This window comes from Girardinichthys multiradiatus, chromosome X (assembly GCF_021462225.1).
Source record: "Girardinichthys multiradiatus isolate DD_20200921_A chromosome X, DD_fGirMul_XY1, whole genome shotgun sequence".
Lineage (NCBI taxonomy): Eukaryota > Metazoa > Chordata > Actinopteri > Cyprinodontiformes > Goodeidae > Girardinichthys > Girardinichthys multiradiatus.
In genome coordinates, this window is record NC_061817.1 from 25,165,185 (window position 1) to 25,190,047 (window position 24,863).

General features: G+C 37.4%; 1 protein-coding gene across 1 annotated transcript in view; it reads right to left on the reverse strand.

Annotated features, from left to right (window-relative positions):
- LOC124862433 (protein tweety homolog 2-like) overlaps nucleotides 1-24,863 on the reverse strand; it is a 49,897-nt gene that overhangs the window by 12,102 nt on the left and 12,932 nt on the right. The window contains exons 3-6 of the mRNA XM_047356330.1: nucleotides 12,510-12,621; nucleotides 8,044-8,264; nucleotides 2,852-2,947; nucleotides 1,889-1,961 (exon numbers count right to left, since the gene is read on the reverse strand). Of these exons, the coding sequence (XP_047212286.1) occupies nucleotides 1,889-1,961; nucleotides 2,852-2,947; nucleotides 8,044-8,264; nucleotides 12,510-12,621 (502 nt within the window). The remainder of the gene's footprint in view (nucleotides 1-1,888; nucleotides 1,962-2,851; nucleotides 2,948-8,043; nucleotides 8,265-12,509; nucleotides 12,622-24,863) is intronic.

Below are 24,863 nucleotides of genomic sequence, written 5' to 3' on the forward strand. Positions count from 1 at the left end.
TGGTCTGATGAGTCTCAATTTCTGCTGTGACATTCGGATGGTAGGGTCAGAATTTGGCGTCAACAAAATGAAAGCATGGATCTATCCTGCCTTGTATCAACGGTTCAGGCTGGTGGTGGTGTAATGGTGTGGGGGATATTTTCTTGGCATACTTTGGGCCCCTTTGTACCAATTGAGCATCGTGTCAACGCCACAGCCTACCTGAGTCTTGTTGCTGACCATGTCCATCCCTTTATGACCACAATGTACCCATCTTCTGATGGTTACTTCCAGAAGGATAACGCGCCATATCTTAAAGCACAAATCATCTCAGACTGGTTTCTTGAACATGACAATGAGTTCACTGGACTCAAATGGTCTCCACAGTCACCAGATCTCAATCCAATAGAGCACCTTTGGGATGTGGTGGAACAGGAGATTCGCATCATGGATGTGCAGCCGACAAATCTGCAGCATCTGTGTGATGCTATCATGTCAATATGGACCAAACTCTCTGAGGAATGTTTCCAGTACCTTGTTGAATCTATGCCACAAAGGATTAAGGCAGTTCTGAAGGCAAAAGGGGGTCCAACCCGGTACTAGCAAGGTGCACCTAATAAAGTGGCCGGTGAGTGTATGTACCTGACTTGAAATCTGTATGATTCGCTTGAATTGACTTTGTGAAGTGCCTTCAGATGACATGTGTTGTGAATTGGCGCTATATCAATAAAACTGAACTGAACTAAATTGAAAAGATTTGGCAGTATAACGAATTTTAAAATTACACCATTTCAATAAATGATGCTCTACATTTGACATTCTTCACCTGATCTGCGGCTAATCTAAATGTTTATTTTTTTTTTATTCAACCTCAAACATATATCCATAGATAGGAAATTAGGTAGGCAAGGTAATGGTAAAATGGTAAATGGCCTGAACTTATATAGCGCTTTATCAAGTCCACAGAGACCTAAAAGCGCTTCACACTACAATCAGTCTTTCACCCATTCATACACGCATTCACACACTGACATTGGTGAGCTACCATGTAGCCACAGCTGCTCTGGGGCTCACCGACAGCAGAGCCATACACAGGCGCCACAGACTGACTGACTGACATGGACAGAGCGGGCGTTCAAACTGGCAACCCACCAGTTACAGCAAGAGCCACAGCGTCCCCAAGGTAGAATGTATCTACAGTACCGCCTAGAGGATTACCACAAATCAGCCCCTGACCAGACTTTGTACACCTCTGAAAGCCTAAAAAGAATCTCCTGGAGCTATAGTCCCACCCCTACAAAAGGTAATTTTGGAATTAAAACCAGTATTTGGCAGACTTTTTTTTCTTGAAACAGCTGACGAATTGTCCGTCCCTGAGGGACAATACACAGGATACACAGGTTAGCCTGCCATGGACATAAGGGATAGGGAAGGCATGAAGCAAAAAGTTATCTCCTAGACCTCCGACGGTGTCCCTAATATGAGCACCATTAACCACACATGCTTTGAACACATGTTGTAGAACTGCTAAGATAGAAAAATCTGTCAAAAATAAAGAAACTTGAAGGAGAAGGAGAAAAACAAGCAAAGGCAGTGGAAGATTTCGAAGAAAGCAGAAGCAACAATTAAAGCAAGAAAGCTCCTTCGTTTACAGCAGGGTTTGAGATTCGTAATCAGCTTACTGTGTGGCTGACCTTAGAAAAGAGCTTATCATAAACTACGCAGCCACTTTTCAAGAAGTCAACATGTTTGAATGTTGGTAAAGAGGTTTTTTGACAGAACCCCACCTTAGAATGAACAACATGAGACAAATAAAATAAATATGAGGTAAGAATAGCTGTACAATAAACTTAATAGGATCAATGTTTTTTTGTTTTTTTGTTTTTAAAGATGTGCTTACATTACTCACCACAGCTGTCGCAGTGCCAGTTCCTAGTGAAGCCCAGCTTAGAATCAAGGATAGTACCACAAAACCAATGATTCTGGAGAAAATAAGAGCAGTTTTATGGAGACTGTAATTGTGAAGGCGAAATATAGACATTATAGAAGGATTTATACAAAAATCTATAAATCTATACTTTGTTTTAATAACACGAAATGTTGGTGCACAACAGATTAGCCTCAACAAAAAACTATAGTAACTAACTTTCTACTTAATGGAGCTCCTGTAATATCAGTCATACAGGCTCCAGTCGAAATCTGTTGGCTGCCAACCACCATAAAGTGTCAGGGAGGCTGATGGTAGTCTCTAGTTTTATTCAGACCTAAAGACTGACAACTTTAATAAGGTTTTAATACTGAAGAGTTGCAAAAAGAAACCACTGCAGAAAAGCTTCCAACTATTAACAAGATTTTTAAAGCTAGAGAAAGTGCTCTGAGTGTGGGGTAGATAAGCGATGTAAAAGGAGGAAAAAATTGCCCAGTGATGGATATAAAAAGGCTAAGGAGGGCTCTGCTGCACCGACTCACTCTTCGGACCCTCTTGAAAGCACCAATAAAGCATCCTGAGAGCACTTAATAATTAGTTAAGGGAGCAGTCTTATCCTTCTCAGCCGATCAATAGGCATTAGTGGGGGCCCATTAGAGAGGGATGTGAATAGCGATCCTGAGCATCATCTGCTAACACTGACACGTAGGTTGCACTAAATTGGGCAAATGGGATGGGGAGTCTGAAATGAGGATTTGCACATCATTGCTGGTTTGAATCACTGGCCCAGATATGAAGAACCAAGCATTACTGCACTGTCTGTGTCAATTTCATTCAGTTTTTTAATCTAAAACTATTTTCAATCAGCTAATTAGACAATCCCCCCCCCCACCACCAAGAATACAGTCTTAGACTGAGATAAAAGTTCAAATTTATGGTACCTACGTGATCAGCAGACATTGAGAATGCTTAGCTATCCCCAAGCACATGACCAAGCAGATGACCAGATCAAGGATCAGCAGCAGCAGATAAGTCAGCCATCTATAAGACAAGAGAGTGTTGCATCAGTAACAAGCTCCATCGTTACCTTTCACACACAAACAATATCAGCAAGTGCTGGCCAGACATTGGTTTGAAATGAGGTGTGAGATGTCTGTATGCGTCTTCTACCAGCACTCCTATCTCCTAGTTAGAGCCTGTCTGTTTCAGGTAATTTCCAGCTTGTTAGGCTTAATAATTGAACACTACCAATCCATAGACATTAATTTTTCATTCTCTTCTGAAAATGTCCTTCACAAGAATGGCTATCGCTGAGCTACAGCTTGTAGTGCGAGTGTGCATATATGCGGTTCTGACCAGCCAAGCAAGTTTATATGAATTATTCTCAACACCCAATGGCTCAGCAACATGCTACATTTATGTCGAAAACATGGATGTTCAGGATGGGACTCAAACAGGCAAATTTGCAAGATAATGTGAAGTATAAACTATGGCATGCATTCTATGCTCTATTACTAGTGGAGAATATGATTCACCCCTGCTCACAAAGAAGTGAAGAGGTACTCTTGACTCAATAAACCATTACCATTACTTTACTCACAGAAGGCTGTAAATGAATGAAGGCTGTGAACTTTTACTTTGTCTGTGAAAGCAGAACGACTGAAGCACCTGCTACAGATGTAACTGAATTCAAAGTGAGAGCAGAGAAAAATATGATGCTCGAAAAACAGAACAGTGTTATTTTTTTCCAAGTATATTGCTGTAACATTTTCTGTTCAATAAAACTCTGCTGCAGGCTGTTCAATAGCCACATACAATCCAATCAAAACCCAGGGGATCAGTGTCAGATAACTGTGGTCTAAAGGAAAATCCGGAGTTGGTACAGAAAGTACACGCCATGTGGAGCCATGCGGAGTGGTTTGTGAAATTGATATTGGGAGGTTTCAGCACTAATAGTACAATGTGTGTTATTTGGATGGTTGAATGTGCTTTACTTGGAATGTAAGGTATTAGAAATACTAAGCATTTATATAAATGATACAGAAGAAGGTATACAGAAAAATGGAAATGTATATGTTCAGATAAATCTGCCATTCACATTTCTATTTATTTAGAAAAAAAAATCAAAATCTGTTAACTCCATTACCTACTTATTTATTCCCCAAAACAGTCAAGATAAATTAAAATACCCAATAAGTGATGCAGTAAATGAAGTTTTCTATAACTGATGGTCTTCACTGCTTTATTTATTCCAAAATAAATTGTGATATATGTGTGAACATTCAATTGTGCACAAGCGTCAATTATCTAGCAGATTTGAGGTTCTAGCAATTGATTTGACATTCAAGAATTGTAAAACGGCCTCATTCCTAGAAAGTTAGTCTTAATTTTGGCACCATGCTTTAAAGTTTTTTTTGTTGTTGCTGTTTGTTATCAATTGAGATAACATAACCTCCAGTGATTTATGGAAGATATTAAATGCCTTATTTTGAAGGAGATGCTCCATTACTTCTTTTTTGTTCGTCACCTAGATAATAGGATGGATTTTTTTCATCAAGTCAATATGCAGCATGTACACAGTCTCTATTGGTAATTGTTGTACTATTTACAGTCATTAAGAAAATTTTTTTAATATGATAAGAACTGTGATTTATCGTGACAAATAACATCTAATTTATGTGTATGAACCCCAAAAACTAATAGTACTGTTGGGATTGTTAGTTTCACAATTTGTTCCACTGTTGGCTTCGTGACAGAAAAAATGAATATACATGTATATTTAAAAATGTGATTAAATTCAGTTATTGTGTGCTCTTTGGTGTTACACTTCCCTACTTAATGTACCTGGCTATTTAACAACAGGTACGTTTGGATTATTGTAAGAGCAGTATTTTGTTGCCAAAAATGGCTGGTATGAGTTATTTTAATACTTTTTAATCTCCATTTTTATCTGCAATAAATACAGCAAAATACTCTAACAATTTTAAGTTTATTTCTCCCATCCCTAGTGATGCTGGTAGCTAATTTCCTTGAATATAGATTGCAAAGCAAATAGTTTCCTGCGAAACCCGTATTCAAATACAGAATACGATAAACGCATACCTGTGTTAAGACCTAAATCAATAGCTCATGTAGTGGCAAAATCCCCCAGCACAACAGTTGGTTACTATGGACACTAAACACAGACTGGTGGGCAGACATTGCTGCCCATGGAGTCACACTGACTTTGTAGGCAAGTCCTCTTGTGTCTTGGGCATCAAAAGATGTAACATATGCCGCGCCAGTTCTTAGTGTTTGATCTTTTAACATTAGTAGAACTTTCATTAATAACATCTTACAAGAGAAACACAATTTTGATTCAATAAATATTTGCATTATATATGGAATTAATAAATGACTTATATTTGTTTACATAAACAATAGCAGGGATAGCACAAAAGGCACAAAATGTAATATGAGGTGCAATAAATAGTAGTACAACAATCTTGTTTGTGCACACCACTACTATAAAGCAGGGATACTTATCTTTTGGAAAAAAAAGGTTTCAGGTTAACTATGTCTAATGCTTTTAGCCAGCAGAGTAGGCAGGGCAGTGTGTCTCATGCAAATCACTTAACTACGACAATCACTTCACAGGTAAAAATGTAACTAAAATATTAGTGATAAAACATTTTATTAATTATGTTTTAAATAAAACATTTTCTTGGACAAAGTGTGTCAAGAAAATATGTTAAACAATTTGGGCCATTTTTGTCATGACTTTGCCTGTCACTTGCTGTATATAAATGGTAAATACAAAGAAACTGTAAAACTTAAGATGATAAACCCTGTTGAAAATAATTACATGAAAAAAATTGTAACATGAGAGCTTGGAGAGTGGCAAAATTATTGTTTTGAAAATATAAAAAAAGTGTATTACTAAAGAAACACCAGGCTAATTTTCAATTGAAGATAGCCACATTAAACAAAAACACTGAGTAATTATTTTACCAAATGCAGATAGATAGATAGATAGATAGATAGATAGATAGATAGATAGATAGATAGATAGATAGATAGATAGATAGATAGATAGATAGATAGATAGATAGATAGATAGATAGATAGATAGATAGATAGATAGATAGATAGATAGATAGATAGATAGATAGATAGATAGATAGATAGATAGATAGATAGATAGATAGATAGATAGATAGATAGATAGATAGATAGATATTTTCAGGATATGGAGATCATTTATGACCAAATAAACACTGCCATGCATCATTATCTGGGGAGGGAATACATGTAGGAACTTAACTCCATGCTGGAAAATGAGCTCAATTTCAGCTTTCATTTATTTAGCAATCCGGACAAATGGCTTTTCCGGGTTGCGTGTCTCAGGAGAGATCAATAAAATCCTATCTGCTCTGTGCCTTAGTTGTACAGCTCCTTCTCAAAATATTAGCATATTGTGATAAAGTTAATTATTTTCCATAATGCAATGATGTAAATTTAACATTCATATATTTTAGATTCATTGCACACTAACTGAAATATTTCAGGTCTTTTATTGTCTTAATACGGATGATTTTGGCATACAGCTCATGAAAACCCAAAATTCCTATCTCACAAAATTAGCATATTTCATCCGACCTATAAAAGAAAAGTATTTTTAATACAAAAAACGTCAACCTTCAAATAATCATGTACATTTATGCACTCAATACTTGGTCGGGAATCCTTTTGCAGAAATGACTGCTTCAATGCGGCGTGGCATGGAGGCAATCAGCCCGTGGCACTGCTTAGGTCTTATGGAGGCCCAGGATGCTTCGATAGCGGCCTTTAGCTCATCCAGAGTGTTGGGTCTTGAGTCTCTCAACGTTCTCTTCACAATATCCCACAGATTCTCTATGGGGTTCAGGTCAGGAGAGTTGGCAGGCCAATTGAGCACAATGATACCATGGTCAGTAAACCATTTACCAGTGGTTTTGGCACTGTGAGCAGGTGCCAGGTCGTGCTGAAAAATGAAATCTTCATCTCCATAAAGCTTTTCAGCAGATGGAAGCATGAAGTGCTCCAAAATCTCCTGATAGCTAGCTGCATTGACCCTGCCCTTGATAAAACACAGTGGACCAACACCAGCAGCTGACACGGCACCCCAGACCATCACTGACTGTGGGTACTTGATACTGGACGTCTGGCATTTTGGCATTTCCTTCTCCCCAGTCTTCCTCCAGACTCTGGCACCTTGATTTCCGAATGACATGCAGAATTTGCTTTCATCCGAGAAAAGTACTTTGGACCACTGAGCAACAGTCCAGTGCTGCTTCTCTGTAGCCCAGGTCAGGCGCTTCTGCCGCTGTTTCTGGTTCAAAAGTGGCTTGACCTGGGGAATGCGGCACCTGTAGCCCATTTCCTGCACACGCCTGTGCACGGTGGCTCTGGATGTTTCTACTCCAGACTCAGTCCACTGCTTCCGCAGGTCCCCCAAGGTCTGGAATCGGCCCTTCTCCACAATCTTCCTCGGGGTCCGGTCACCTCTTCTCGTTGTGCAGCGTTTTCTGCCACACTTTTTCCTTCCAACAGACTTCCCACTGAGGTGCCTTGATACAGCACTCTGGGAACAGCCTATTCATTCAGAAATTTCTTTCTGTGTCTTACCCTCTTACTTGAGGGTGTCAATAGTGGCCTTCTGGACAGCAGTCAGGTCGGCAGTCTTACCCATGATTGGGGTTTTGAGTGATGAACCAGGCTGGGAGTTTTAAAGGCCTCAGGAATCTTTTGCAGGTGTTAACTCGTTGATTCAGATGATTAGGTTCATAGCTCGTTTAGAGACCCTTTTAATGATATGCTAATTTTGTGAGATAGGAATTTTGGGTTTTCATGAGCTGTATGCCACAATCATCTGTATTAAGACAATAAAAGACCTGAAATATTTCAGTTAGTGTGCAATAAATCTAAAATATATGAATGTTAAATTTTCATCATTACATTATGGAAAATAATGAACTTTATCACAATATGCTAATATTTTGAGAAGGACCTGTATATCCACTACTACTCCATTCTAAGCAGCATGTTTGCTCAATCTGCAAGCACATAAAGTAAAAATATCCCCATGAACTCAGTGGAGCTGGTAAAGCTCCACCTACCTGTAATATTCAATGAAAGCAGTCTGGTCTGCAAAGGCTGCCAAGTCAATCTTGGTTTTGCTGATTTCTGGCAGAGCCGTCAGCTCACGGATGATGTTGTTGACCATAAGCTGCAGAAAGCGCAAAGCTTGGAGGTACTCAGTCCTTGTGGCAAAGATCTCATCCAGCCTTTCTAGATGCTGTTTAAGTCCAGCTTCCACATTGCTTCGAGCCCCTGCAACCTAAGCAAGCAGAAAAAATAGAATTGAAAGGCCATTACAGAGAAGACAATCAGAGACAAAATAGAATGACACTGACACAACAGGATGAGCAAATTAAGATGAAATCAGACCTATAAATAAATCAGATTAAAAATGGTTAATAATACACTATAGGAGTTAAAAAGAGATGTTATAAATAATATTTCTCTTTAACTGTGTTTTATTGAGGTAAATATTGCAAGTAAGTAATACTGCAAATACCTGTTATTGCACATCTCTAAATAAGAAATGAGATAAAGAAGAAGCACAACTAAATGGACTAAATACAGTTTACTTTTCATTTTGAAAAAAGAAAAAGAAATTGAGTTATTGTCTGCTCTTTTACGTTATCAACATATTTAACACAAATTAATCTTGGCCTGTGGAGCATTAAATGAATAATGTTTGTCCGAAAAGCCCTTTTCGTACAATGGTCGCACAACATTAATGACAAAATATTAACAATACGTCTCCATAGTCTCCCTTTAGTTATAAGAGGAAAAGGCACAGAGGCAACTTAGAGTCACATCAGGATGTGCTCACACATTGTCTTATTATGCCAGTTCTTCCTCAAAGAACATCAGGAAAAGTATTATCAGTTGTAGCCACATTAGTGCCTCTACCTCCAACACAAAGGCACTTTAAGAATTAAACACCAAATCGATTCAGTTTGAGTTCTAAACTTTGCAAAGATTGACAGCCCCTCCATTACTTTTTATTTCTTTAACACATTCAATAAACTTAGCTGAGACAGTTCAGTCCTACACTATGAAAATGTACCTTCAGGAAGATAGTTTATCTGTCTCCTTGACATTGCAGAAACATCATACCAGTGATTAAATTTTACTGAGAGATGCCAAGAATGATTTCTAAGTAGGTCCACAGAATGACTACGGATGTGGAGATGCTGCAAAGATACTACAGGCCTTTCCTCTACTCAAGCAATCACAAAGGGTAGAGTGTACAATTGCCAGTAACCTGCTCTTACTCCCCACCCCGATGCTCATCATCCCTCACAGTTTCTGCCGTAACGCCTCAAATCTTATCCACATGCCTTCTGCCTGACTGTGAAAAATTGAATCCATCAGAGAGTTGCTGGGGGTGGTCCACATTTCCCTAATCTTGACTGCCCTGTCTCCCCTTAAAATGGATTATAGCTCTTTTTCCACTCAGAAAAGGAGGTCATAAGGAAGATTTTCCATACCGGACATGGCTGTAAATGAGTCTCACCAGCTGCTAATGCACAGCTGAATAGTACCACTTTAACTCTGGTAATTTTTGGATGACATATACAATATTACTATAAAAATAAAAAATAAATAAATAATCACTGCATTTTAAACTCAACAAACATCAAAAACTTAGAGCCTGGTTTCTAAAGAAAGACATTTAATAGAATGTATTTATGATGGTGAAAGTAGCAATCATATGGTTGCAAAAATTACAAGAAGGCTCTCACTTTTAAAAGCAAGCACTACGTAAAAGAGTGTGCACTCCTGTAAACTCGAAACGCACATTTCGATATAGTGTGATTGCAATGTTCTCTCACTCATTATTTCCTGGCAGCAGTGAAGCTGAATACGAGAAACAAGGCTGAATTATAGAAAGCGTGTGAACAATCAAAGGCTCCGTTCAATAGCAAAGGGAGAATGGTCTGTATCTAATCTTTCGTTCTATGAGACATCGCAGGCGGCCTGTCAAATTCATTATAGGAAAACCCTTAAAAGCCATGAGCAGTGTCAACGCTTCTTAGAGAAAATCACTAACCTAGGTGAAGAACTGAGGAGAAGGGATGACAACAGAATGGATGGCTAAAATTGAATTACTTCTATACATTACATAAAAAACAACAAAAACGCTTCAAAGACAAAATAAAAAATAAAGAAAATCAAGTCAGTTGAGGCCAGTAAAAAAAAACAATAGGCTTTTTTGTTATTACTCTAAATTTAAGACTAAACACTACTCAGATCAACTTCAGCTTAATAGGATAGCTCTATATCCAAGTCATCAGCTCTGTAAGTGGAATAAGTTGCAGCAGGCTATAGTTCTGCACACAAGAAAGCCTCTGTGTCTCTGGGGGGCATTAATTCTTCTCATGCAGCCATGGTATATATCATGCTTTAGGATTAAATCAATTAAAGATACCCGAGTCGACTAAAAGGGTGTAGAGAAAATTAGAGCTGCATCCCATCTCTACTACCTATACAGCAAGAAGCCTATTACAGTTATCATTATACCAAGAATTAATAATGCAGGTAAAGTGAACAATCCCGAAATTAACTGCTTATTGTCTTTATAGATGTTGTGGTTTTCTGTTTTTGTAGAGGAATGGTGCAAAGATTATAATATTTTAAGAATACAACAAATGTTTTTTAAATGACTATTACAATAAAAAGATTAAAGAACAGGTAACATTTTTTTTAAACTTTCCTTTCTGTATATATTCAGGATTGTATCTCATGATAGTTATATTCATGTCCATGACTGAAATCCAGAAATATGTAAGCAAAATTGCCTGAAGAAATATTGGCTAAGAGCAGTAGCTTGGAGACAAAAGCTGTCATTTTAATACAAACAACTTCTGGGAGTGGTGGATGGAAGTTAAGTGAAAATGTTATATGCAATGTATACAGTTACAGCTGCAGTCAAAGACTCATTCATTTGATTTAACACTGTGGAAAAGCAGCAGATGCTTTGTTCCGACAGAGGAAACAAGTAAAATATAATGGAAAAGATATTGTATAAACTTTCTGTTCACAAAAAAACTGCTTTGGCTATCTTCGTGGTCTGGCTGTTTACTCCCTTCTTAAAGTATCTGTCCAGGCCGTGGCATAAACTGTATCATATACTTCTTACTAGGTTGTTATTCCCCTTAAGTTTAAAACTCCAATTGTTTCATAATCCAGGGGACAAAACATTTCAAACAAAGAGTGTTTTCTTTTGTAAGTGAGAAGAAATCTGTTTGCTTAAGAGGATACCTGTAGAAAAAGAGCTCACCCTATCCTTTACCTGTGTTGCCACAAAGCAAACACTTTCCATTTGTCTCTCTGAGATCTTCCCATCACAAACATCTTTTTTGTACTTTCTGTGATTACTGTGAGAGATTTCCAGATGCTACAGTATGTCGTTATCCATATATAGTAATGGGTGCGATTTAAAATACTTTAGTTTCAGAAAAGTGTGTTTAAAATTTACTTGTCCACTGTAAAATCCACTGGAAAGGCCAGTTGTCTTTATTTATGTTGCACACTGTCAATAATTCCAGGTTTTCTAGCTCAAAACTCATGTAAGAAAGCACATAACATCAGAACTGCAGTATAATAAACACAAATTCCTATTTTCACACCCAGTTAAAAGCACCATGCAAACTTAAATCATTTAGTAATTCATGGACAGTAATTGTATTCCAGTTTGGACACTAATTTCTCTACACAGTGATAAACTATGTGGTAGAAGAGTACTTTAACTGGATTATGATTCTGACATGTCATACATACACACATAGAGTACAGAGAGCAGAAGTGCAGGGGATGGAAAGAGGAGCAGCTTAGCATCCATTAATGCACAGCAGATGGGAGTTAATCCTCTTCTTTCTCTTTGCGATTATTGCTTCCTGCAAGGCTGCTTTCTTACTCTTCCTCCTTATTCCTATTCCTCCTGCCCCTAAGCTTCCAAAATACCATCCCTGAATACAGGTCAGGAGTTTCATAGAAATAATCCCTATTTACACATCCTCCACTAGAAGTCACCTAAATTCCCTTAGTGTGACAAAAAGGTGGATACAGACCCCCCTGCAGTGAGGTGCTGCTCTGGACAGAGCAAGGGCTCTGTTGTTTACCAGCTGTAAAGCGATGCCTCCACCATGCCATGCCTTTGCTGTTATCTAAATTATTATTTATAAAAGAAGCATTCACACTCACATTTTATGTTCATATTTTTTACAACAGTAACACTGGTATTGCCTGGTCAGCTTACTGATTTCTATAAAAGGTGTACAACCTGCTTTCCAAAACCAGACCATTAATTATTAATTAATTAATTAAATCTGATGTTGACAATGCATTTCATAGAAGTTATATATTTTCTCCTTATATTACTGATTATTTTACTATAAAGTAAAAGTAAACACTGATAGCAGAGTTATTCTACTGTATACTGATCTATATGACATGTTCAATATTTATGATCTGGTAGAGTGCAGAGCAGAGGTTGGCAGGCTTTTCTCACCCGACTGTTGATACCATCCAGAGTGTGATTGACGTTGTAGAGAGAGTAGGTCAGCTGGTAGATCCCATCATTGGTCTCGCTGTTCCCATAGAAACCCACTCCTACAGCAGAACTGATGAGAAATTAAGAAAAAAGGGAAATTATTAAAATGTTTTTGCAGTAACTTTGCCACATTTAAACTACAGGCCACAAAGGGCACATTTGTCTAATAATACAGTAAATGCTCATTCATGACTTCTTTTCATCCTAGTTTCATGTTTGGAAACATCTCTTTCTGCTTTGTTACCATATGGGCTAGGGTCATGCAAAACCTTAGTAGAATGGCAAACTGAATTTCATAATTTTCATGAAGATCCATTATCCATGTGTTCTGTGCAATTTAATGTTTTACTACAAAGAAAAACAATCAAGAAAAAAATCTAAATTTTAAACTAAGTAGAAGTGCTGAAAGCAAAAATTATTTTAAGTTACATTATTTTATCCAATTTAATGACTTCTAAATGTAAGTGCATTCAGTGTTGTAACTAGTTGTCCTAACCCTAACATTTTATTTAACATAAAATGTTTAGTGGCATATCCTTAACTAAGCATGGGATAGTTTACCGTATCAATCTACACCATTTTAAAATATTATGGTTACAAAACTGCTTTTCCATTGTACTGTTACTGTGACGTATAGTCCTTTAAAAAAGATGTTGAGAGAAAGTTCCAGAGTGACCTGAGTTTTCTCCTGCTATATAGAGCATAAAGTAAAGTATTGCTGCCCTCCCCTCACCTGTTGATGCTCAATGTTCACTGAAAGAAAGCTTTCATGTTTTACTTCCCTTACAAATAGGACAAATTTGGCTGTTTCTAAATATATTCAATAGCAAAATACATGAAACCATAAACAGTTATGAACACCAAAATACAAAGAAAAACAGAAAAACACTATCTGTCCCAATCAGAGAAACGTGCATATGTTCTTTAGCTAGATCTTTCAAGTGTCTAAGAAAGAGAAATCTGACACAAGTACTTCTAGTAAAAGTCATCTGCTTTCATTTGCACATCTACAAAAACAATATTGTGTCCTAATTAAAATACCCTTGGAAAACTAAACCCAGTCTCACTTCTGTCTCATTGCCATGTTTTGTTTTCAAATATGGTTGTTCTTTTGGGCAAAACTTCCTCTAGATAAAACTTTGTAGATCATTGTAAGAGTTGATGGATATCGCTTAGATTTGTGTTTGTCTTTTTTTTTTTTTTGCACACATAACCAAAAACCTGCTTCTTTTCTCTCTTTTGATTGTGAAATATGACACAAAAGGAACATTAACTACAATCAAATCTTACCAAAAAAGATGCAATTAGAGCAGTACATATAAGTTCAGCTGCACAGATGTGTTTAAACAATTACCTAATTGAGTTTGGTTTAAGAAGCCACACAGTCCTGTTTTATGCCTTTCAAAGCTTCTGTGCTTGAGTTGATATGTGCTGGTCTTCATAATAAGCTGCTGGTCTTCATAATAAGCTCTTCATTAACCTTGCTGCCAAGATGACACATCAGCAACAATACGGATCACCTAATGACTTAGTAATGAAACAATAATGAGGCACACTGATCATCATGGGGCAGCTCAGACTCTAGGGAAACACTTTTTGTGGCTGTGCAAAAGCACTCCCTGTAGCAACCAGAGGATATAAAAGAAAGGAAACCAATAGAGAATGAGACCAAAGCACAGGATTTATAGATGCCAGGATATTTTGTTGTGTGGACGGCTACACAAGAAATCTTGTTTTTCTTTTATGCAAGGAGCCAAACAAAGCAGCCCCAATTGGGAAAAAAAAGACTACACACTACTTCAGAGGCAATAGAAACTAAGTCAAGAGGGGATTTTTTTATATTAAATTTAAGAACTAAATTTAATTTATCCCAATCATTTAGCAAAAAAATAAAAAAATACATTAAGGGATGTGCTTCGTCTATTATAGCTGTAAATCTAATAAACCATGCTGACAATAACGCTGCATTTAGTAAATAGAACATAAATAGAACCTTCTTGCGTTTTATGAAAGTACGAAGACATATTCAGCATATCTAATAAACATCCCATGGTCAGGCAGTTGTTAGTGTTTCTAACATCTGAGATATCCTATCTTATCCATCTACAGTACAGACCAAACGTTTGGACACATTTTCTCATTCACAGAGTATTCTTTATTTTCATGACTATGAATATTGCAGCTTCACACTGAAGGTATCAAAACTGTGAATTAACACATGTGGAATTATATACTGAACAAAAAACTGTGAAGCAACTGAAAATATGTCTTATATTCTAGGTTCTTCATATAGCCACCTTTTGCTTTGATTACTGCTTTGCACACTTTTGGCTATCATGAATCACTAAGGTAGTCGAGGTAGAACAAACCAGAGGATGAAAACAGACTCAAAACATAGGATGTAGACGGTAAGTGAAATGTACAGGTCCTTCTCAAAATATTAGCATATTGTGATAAAGTTCATTATTTTCCATAATGTCATGATGAAAATTTAACATTCACATATTTTAGATTCATTGCACACTAACTGAAATATTTCAGGTCTTTTATTGTCTTAATACGGATGATTTTGGCATACAGCTCATGAAAACCCAAAATTCCTATCTCACAAAATTAGCATATCATTAAAAGGGTCTCTAAACGAGCTATGAACCTAATCATCTGAATCAACGAGTTAACTCTAAACACCTGCAAAAGATTCCTGAGGCCTTTAAAACTCCCAGCCTGGTTCATCACTCAAAACCCCAATCATGGGTAAGACTGCCGACCTGACTGCTGTCCAGAAGGCCACTATTGACACCCTCAAGCAAGAGGGTAAGACACAGAAAGACATTTCTGAATGAATAGGCTGTTCCCAGAGTGCTGTATCAAGGCACCTCAGTGGCAAGTCTGTGGGAAGGAAAAAGTGTGGCAGAAAACGCTGCACAACGAGAAGAGGTGACCGGACCCTGAGGAAGATTGTGGAGAAGGGCCGATTCCAGACCTTGGGGGACCTGCGGAAGCAGTGGACTGAGTCTGGAGTAGAAACATCCAGAGCCACCGTGCACAGGCGTGTGCAGGAAATGGGCTACAGGTGCCGCATTCCCCAGGTCAAGCCACTTTTGAACCAGAAACAGCAGCAGAAGTGCCTGACCTGGGCTACAGAGAAGCAGCACTGGACTGTTGCTCAGTGGTCCAAAGTACTTTTTTCGGATGAAAGCAAATTCTGCATGTCATTCGGAAATCAAGGTGCCAGAGTCTGGAGGAAGACTGGGGAGAAGGAAATGCCAAAATGCCAGAAGTCCAGTGTCAAGTACCCACAGTCAGTGATGGTCTGGGGTGCCGTGTCAGCTGCTGGTGTTGGTCCACTGTGTTTTATCAAGGGCAGGGTCAATGCAGCTAGCTATCAGGAGATTTTGGAGCACTTCATGCTTCCATCTGCTGAAAAGCTTTATGGAGATGAAGATTTCATTTTTCAGCACGACCTGGCACCTGCTCACAGTGCCAAAACCACTGGTAAATGGTTTACTGACCATGGTATCACTGTGCTCAATTGGCCTGCCAACTCTCCTGACCTGAACCCCATAGAGAATCTGTGGGATATTGTGAAGAGAACGTTGAGAGACTCAAGACCCAACACTCTGGATGAGCTAAAGGCCGCTATTGAAGCATCCTGGGCCTCCATAAGACCTCAGCAGTGCCACAGGCTGATTGCCTCCATGCCACGCCGCATTGAAGCAGTCATTTCTGCCAAAGGATTCCCGACCAAGTATTGAGTGCATAACTGTACATGATTATTTGAAGGTTGACGTTTTTTGTGTTAAAAACACTTTTCTTTTATTAGTCGGATGAAATATGCTAATTTTGTGAGATAGGAATTTTGGGTTTTCATGAGCTGTATGCCAAAATCATCCGTATTAAGACAATAAAAGACCTGAAATATTTCAGTTAGTGTGCAATGAATCTAAAATATATGAATGTTAAATTTTCATCATGACATTATGGAAAATAATTAACTTTATCACAATATGCTAATATTTTGAGAAGGACCTGTATTCCTAATGTAGACTTGCCTAGGATAATAGGTTGGTGTTGTCCAGGAACCATGGGAGGAGGACGAAATCCAGGAATCTAAGGTGAGAGTGCTGATGGTGAGTTTATTTACAGTGCAGTCCTTAGGTAAGTATTTACCAGGTGAAGGCAGGCAGGCAGATAGGCAGGTCGACAGGTAGGTAGGTAGCCGGGCAGGTAGGCAGACAGGCAATCCACATAACTGAGGTTATGTTCAAGTGAAGACCTTCTTCTTCTTCTTGTATTATTTTTGGCAGTTGGCAAATAACTTTACGGTGTGCATAACCACCACTGACTGATATGGAGTGTGGTTCTTCATGGTTTTAAATCTTATTTACTATTCCAACAATCAAATTCTATTTATTAATTTAGTTTTCTTTTTTTAAATCTAACTATAATTTGAATATGCTTGCTACCTAAATTTCTTTGCAAAGTCAGTCAGTCAGTCATTTTCTACCGCTTATTCCATAGTGGGTCGCGGGGGAGCTGGTGCCTATCTCCAGCAGTCTATGGGCGAGAGGCAAAGCATCTATTAAAATAAAATTTTCTTTAATACCTTCAAATTCTCTCCTCAAAATTGTTCTTTCTTATTCATATTTCTGACACTTCAATATTACATGTTCTATTGTTTCCTCCTCTCCACAATGATCACATGTTCCTGTATTATATTTCTTTATTTTAAACAATGTAGAATTAAGTCCTGTATGTCCCAATCTTAATCTTGTAATTAATCTTTCCTCTTTTCTGCTCCTTCTTCTAGTTCTTACTTCTCCTACTATCTTGTTGATTCTGTAAAACCATCTTCTTTTCCTTTCTTCATCCCACCTTTTTTGCCACTCTTTCCTGATTCTCTGTTTAATTATATTTCTCGCCTCTGACCTACTAATATTAATTATAAAGCTAATGTTTTTTTGTGTTGCCTTCTTTGCCATCATGTCTGCCATCTCATTCCCTCCAACTCCTACGTGTGCTGGTACCCATAAAAACACTAATATTAATCCCATTCTTTGTATTCTGAATAAAGTATGTTTTATTTCCTACAAAATATCTGGTCTACCCTCTGAATGATTATGTTTTAAACTTAATAATGCTGATCTTGAGTCTGAACAAATTATTGTTTTTAATGGTTTTATATCCTCCACCCACTGCACTGCTAACAATATGGCTAATAATTCTCCTGAATATATCGATAATCCATCTGTAATTCTTTTTCCTACTTTTATTTTAAATTCTGGTATTATAAATGCTACTCCTATTTTTTCATCTGTTTTTGATGCATCTGTGTAAATCTGGACATAATGATAGTAATTGTTTATATATTCCTGTATTATACTTGAATCTAAACTACATTTCGTATCTTTTTTCTTTTCCATCAATGCCATATCCACCACTGCTTCTGGTAATAACCATGGTGGTACCACTGGCAAAAGCAACATTGAACTTATTTCTTTTTCCTATATTTGAAATTCTTCTGCTTTGTTACTGATAATCCAACCAAAATTCTTAACTTGTTTTGTTTTTTTTTTTCCCAGCATGGTTTTAAAATATCACGTGTGGGATGATCCGGATTATTGCTTTGTAAGTTTATCCAGTAATTTATTGCTAACTCTTTCCTTCTTATATCTAATGGCATCTCTCCCATCTCTACCTGGAGTTCTGCTATTGGACTGGTTCTGATTGCTCCTGTACAAATTCGTAAAGCTTGATGTTGTATATTGTCTAATTTTATAAGATGTGTGTTTGCTGCTGATCCATAAATTATACTTCCATAATCACTATTTGATCTAATTAATCCTGTATAAATTATTTTTAATGATGTTTGATCTGCTCCCCAATCAATACCAGCCATACATCTCATAATGTTTAATATTTTTTTGCAGTTATCTATGATTCTTTCTATATGTACTTTCCATATAATTTTTTCATCAAACAATATACCTACAAATTTATATTTTTTACTTGTTCTAAAACTTGATTGTATAATTTTAGTTTTATATTTTCTCTTTTCCTTTTCTGTGTAAACACCATTAGTTTTGTTTTTTCTGCTGAGAATTTAAATCCCCATTGATTTGCCCATTGTTCTATTCTAATAATCTCATCCTGTATTTTCTTTTCAATAATTTTGATATTACGACCCCTTTTCCATATAGCTCCATCATCTGCAAATAGTGAGCAACCGACTTCCTTACCAATATTTTTACATATTTTATCATTATAGAAAACAATAACGGACTTATAATACTTCCTTGAGGAGTACCATTATCTATTATATATTTACCTGACAATTCTTGACCAATTCTTACTTGTATTGTTCTATTTGATAAAAAATCTTTAATCCAGTTAAACATTTTTCCAGTAATACCCATTTTATTTAATTTAATTAATAATCCTTCTACCCACAACATTTGATGTTAATGCGATCGGTCTATAATTTTCTGGTTTTGTGTTATCTTTTCCTGGTTTAGCTATTGGAATAATTATTGCTTCCTTCCAGCTCTGTGGCAGCTCTTCCTCCTCCCAGACTTTATTGTATAATTCTAATATTTTTTCTTTTGCTTTGTCATTGAGATGTTCTATCATTGTATAGTAAATTTGATATTTTCCAGATGATGTATTTTTTGTTTTTCTGGTTACAAAGTTCAACTCTCCTTTTGTAAATGGTTCATTTATTAATTTATTTGTATCTACGTTATTTCGCATCAAGTCTTTATAGTTCATCTTTGTGATTTCCCTACCTTTCTTTCCCTCTTCACTATTATTACTTGAACTATGAATTTTACTAAATGTTTTAGCTAATATTTCAGCTTTTTCTTTATCTTCTGTTATAATTGTATTATCTATTTTTAATATATGATATCCATATTCTTTTCTAATACCATTCATTCTTTTAATTGTTTTCCAAATTTGGTAAGTTTTTGTTTCTCTCCCTGCGGTATTACAAAAGTTTCTCCAATATTCTCTTTTTGCATTCTTAATGATCTTTCTTACCTTTGCCTGCTTTCTTTTGTACTCAATTAGATTCTGATAAATTGGGTTACTTTTTAACATCTTAAATGCTTTATTTCTTAATTTTATTACGGTACTTCACTACATTCTTTTGTCCACCATGGCACAATTTTCTTATCGTTCTGTCTTACTCCTTTTTTTATTGACTCTTCTGTAGCCTGTAAGATTTTTTTTTTTTTTTTTACAGATATTTATATTTAAACTATTTATATCAATTGACTCATCTATTTCTTCCAATTTCTTTTGACTTAAATATTTAAATTTCTCCCAATCAGCCTTATTAAAGTTCCATCTTTTATATAATCCTGTATTCCTGTTATTTATTAATATTCCTGTTGTGATTTTAATGGGGTAATGATCACTACCTACTGTTGTATCTTTGTCAATGTCCCACTCACAGTTATTGGCTAAACAATTTGATACTATTGTTAAATCAATCACAGACTCTGTTCCTGTTTTTACATTAATTATTGTTCCTCTTCCATCATTTATACATACCAAATTTTTCATTTCCATTATTTCTTCAATAACTTGCCCATTTTTATCATTACATTTTCCCCATAATGTGTTGTTAGCATTAAAATCTCCACACCAGACTACTTTTCCTTCTAAGTATCCCATTAATTCATCCATCAACTTGAATGATAATATTTGACATGGATTATAAAAATGTATTGTCTTACATTTTTCTTTGTTATTGTAAATTTCAACTACTATGTATTCTAAATTTTACCTTTTCCTAATATCTGATATTGTATCCGTTCTTTTATAAATATTCCACATCCTCCTCCACTTCCTTCTTGTCTATCCCTTCTGATACTATTGTACCCTTTAACTACAAAATCTAGGTTTGGTTTTAACCACGTCTCCTGTATACATATAATTTCTGGTTTTTCTTCAATTCCATCTCTATACCCTTTAAATTCCTGTCCATTAGCTATTAAGCTTCTTGCATCCCATTGTAATATTATCATATGTTTCTATCAGCTGGGGTTCCTCCTTGCCTTCCATCTGTTTCCAACTTTTTATTAATGTATTCCCAAGATCCTTCTTTAAACCCTAAGAACTTTTCTGCTCCTCTGACAATTATTTTAATCCTTTCCGTTTTGTGTTTAGCCTGTTCAGTGCAGTTAATGACATAAGCTATAAATGATATAAATTTTTCCACAGACATTGTAACATTTTCCTCTGATTCTACTTTTCTTTGTTGATAAGCTGGAATCTTAATTTGACCTGCATCCCTTGATCTTTCATTCTGGACATTTTTGACTGCTTCAGCATAGCTTATGTTTTTAGTCATCTTAATTTGTTGAATTTCTTTTGCTTTCTTCCTTACCTCACATCCCCCGAATGTAACTCTATGTTGCCCTCCACAATTGCAACATTTTTCCTGCACTTCTTCCCCACAATCTTCAATTCTGTGATCTTCTCCACATTTTGGACATCTTTGTTTACCTTTGCAGACAGCTGCTATATGACCATATCTCTGACATTTAAAACATCTTAGTGGTGGAGGAATGAAAGGCCTCACAGAAAAACTCAGATATCCTTTTTTGACATTTTGTGGCAACACTGTTTCTTCAAAGTCTGTTAAAATTGACAGGCTTCCTACTCTTCCTCCATTTACATTTTTTGTCAGTCTTTTGAGATTTTTTACCTTTGCACCAACAATGCTTTTTTAAAAATGTGTCTATATCTTCCTCCAGAGGAATGACATAAATTACCCCGAACGATTTTATCTTCTCCTATAATCTTCCTCTCTGTCACCGTTTTCTTGCAAATGTTTTCAACTTGTAAAGCCTTTCTTCTTTGTTCTTCGGTTTTACACAACACCAGTATATTTCCATCTCTCAATACCTTCACCATTTCAACATCTCCTCTCTTTTTTTTTATTTCTCTAGATAGTGAAATAGGACTCAGGTTCTCTTTTTCCTCTTCATTTTTTATCTTTAATATTATTTTACATTCTTCCTTTCCAATTTTCCTCCTAACTACTCTCTCTTCTTTAGAACAGTTTTCTTCCAACTCTCTTCCTCCTTTGGCTAATATTTTTCCTTCTTCTGCTTTACCTCTTCCCCATCCTCTCCCTCTACTTACTGGCATCCATTCATCAAAGTCCATATGGTCCACCTGTGTATCCATTCTGAACCATTCACATACCAGTTTATGCCGTTTACCGCCACTTCCAAAAATAAATGACCTCTCAGTATCTATCTGCTCGATACTGTTAACAAATTTCAGTTCTCAGTTCTCGGCAGCAATTCCGGACAGTAAAGTCAGGTGATCTCCGTCTGCGACTCTCAACGACCAAAAAGCAGTGAATGGTAGTTAAGTGTTTTCCAAACCCTAACTGGTGCATTGTTGCACTGTGGTGTCCCCAGCAAAGACCTGTTCCAGCAGCTGCCTTAAGAAGCCCAGAGAGCTCATCAGGAGATGAGCTGCAGCTGTTGATAATGAGCTGCCAGAACCAACCAGGAGGAGAGGAGCTGAGATCCTACATTGGCATTCTGTTGATGAGCTTCAAGAGGTAGTCACCTGAAATGGTTTTCACTTCACAGGTGCGCCCTGTCTGGTTTAATAAGTAGGATTTCAAGCCTTATAAATGGGGTTGGGACCATCAGTTGTGTTGTGCAGGAGGTGGATACAGTACACAGTTGGTAGTCCTACTGAATAGACTGTTAGAATTTGTATTATGGCAAGAAAAAAGCAGCTAAGTAAAGAAAAACGAGTGGCCATCATTACTTTAAGAAATGAAGGTCAGTCAGTCTGAACAATTGGGAAAACTTTGAAAGTATCCCCAAGTGCAGTCGCAAAAACCATCAAGCGCTACAAAGAAACTGGCTCACATGAGGACCGCCCCAAGAAAGGAAGACCAAGAGTCACCTATGCTGTGGACGATAAGTTCGTCCGAGTCACCAGCCTCAGAAATCGCAGGTTAACAGCAGCTCAGATTAGAGAACAGGTCAATGCCACACAGAGTTCTAGCAGCAGACACATCTCTAGAACAACTGTTAAGAGGAGACTGTGTGAATCAGGCCTTGATGGTAAAATAGCTGCTAGGAAACCACTGCTGAGGACAGGCAACAAGCAGAAGATACTTGTTTGGGCTAAAGAACACAAGAAATGGACATTAGACCAGTGGAAATCTGTGCTTTGGTCTGATGAGTCCAAGTTTGAGATCTTTGGTTCCAACCACCGTGTCTTTGTGCGGCGCAGAAGAGGTGAACGGATGGACTCTACATGCCTGGTTCCCACCATGAAGCATGGAGGAGGAGGTGTGATGATGTGGGGTGCTTTGCTGGTGACACTGTTGGGGATTTATTCAAAATTGAAGGCATACTGAACCAGCATGGCTACCACAGCATCTTGCAGCGGCATGCTATTCCATCCGGTTTGCGTTTAGTTGGACCATCATTTATTTTTCAACAGGACAATGACCCCAAACACACCTCCAGGCTATGTAAGGGCTATTTGACCAAGAAGGAGAGTGATGAGGTGATGCGCCAGATGACCTGGCCTCCACAGTCACCGGACCTGAACCCAATCAAGATGGTTTGGCGTGAGCTGGACTGCAGAGTGAAGGCAAAAGGGCCAACAAGTGCTAAGCATCTCTGAGAACTCCTTCAAGACTGTTGGAAAACCATTTCAGGTGACTACCTCTTGAAGCTCATCAACAGAATGCCAAGAGTGTGCGGAGCAGTAATCAAAGCAAAAGGTGGCTACTTTGAAGAACCTAGAATATAAGACATATTTTCAGTTGTTTCACACTCTTTTGTTCAGAATATAATTCCACATGAGTTAATTCATAGTTTTGATGCCTTCAGTGTGAAGGTACAACATTCATAGTCATGAAAATAAAGAAAAGTCTTTGAATGAGAAGGTGTGTCACAACTTTTGGTCTGTACTGTATTTTATTTTCTTATTTTGTTATTATTTCTGTCTTACCTGTCACTTTGCCGTCAATACAACAAAATTTCCCCCGTGTTCTTACAGGTCCACTGAGCATTTTTTTCCTTTTTACTTAGTAGTTTAGTTAAATATTATTAGCCTAGTTAAAGGGTTTGCTAAGTATTTAGCTTGAAGTTAAATCATTATGTTAATACTTATCTACAGTGCCTTGCGAAAGTACTCAGCCCCCTTGAACTGGTCAACCTCTTGCCACGTTTCAGGCTTCAAACATAAAGATATAAAATTCTAATTTTTTGTGAAGAATCAACAACAAGTGGGACACAATCGTGAAGTGGAATGAAATTTATTGGATGTGTCAAACTTTTTTAACAAATAAAAAACTGAAAAGTGGGGCGTGGAATATTATTCGGCCCCCTTGCGTTAATATTTTGTAGCGCCATCCTTTGCTGCAATTACACCTGCAAGTCACTTGGGGTATGTCTCTATCAGTTTTGCACATCGAGAGACTGAAATTCTTGTCCATTCTTCCTTGCAAAACAGCTCAAGCTCAGTGAGGTTGGATGGAGAGCGTTCGTGAACAGCAGTCTTCAGCTCTTTCCACAGATTTTCGATTGGATTCAGGTCTGGACTTTGACTTGGCCATTCCAACACCTGGATACATTTATTTGTGAACCATTCCATTGTAGATTTGGCTTTATGTTTTGGATCATTGTCTTGTTGGAAGATAAATCTCCGTCCCAGTCTCAGGTCTCTTGCAGACTTCAACAGGTTTTCTTCCAGTATGGTCCTGTATTTGGCCCCATCCATCTTCCCATCAATTGTCACCATCTTCCCTGTTCCTGCTGATGAAAAGCAGGCCCAGACCATGATGCTGCCACCACCATGTTTGACAGTAGGGATGGTGTGTTCAGGGTGATGAGCTGTGTTAGCTTTTACGCCAAACATATCGTTTTGCATTGTGGCCAAACAGTTCGATTTTGGTTTCATCTGACCAAAGCACCTTCTTCCACGTTTGGTGTGTCTCCCAGGTGGCTTGTGGCAAACTTTAAACGAGACTTTTTATGGATATGTTTGAGAAATGGCTTTCTTCTTGCCACTCTTCCATAAAGGCCAGATTTGTGCAGTGTACGACTGATTGTTGTCCTATGGACAGACTCTCCCACCTCAGCTGTAGATCTCTGCAGTTCATCCAGAGTGATCATGGGCCTCTTGGCTGCATCTCTGATCAGTCTTCTCCTTGTTCGAGATGAGAGTTTAGAGGGACGGTCAGGTCTTGGTAGATTTGTAGTGGTCTGATACTCCTTCCATTTCAATATGATTGCTTGCACAGCGCTCTTTGGGATGTTT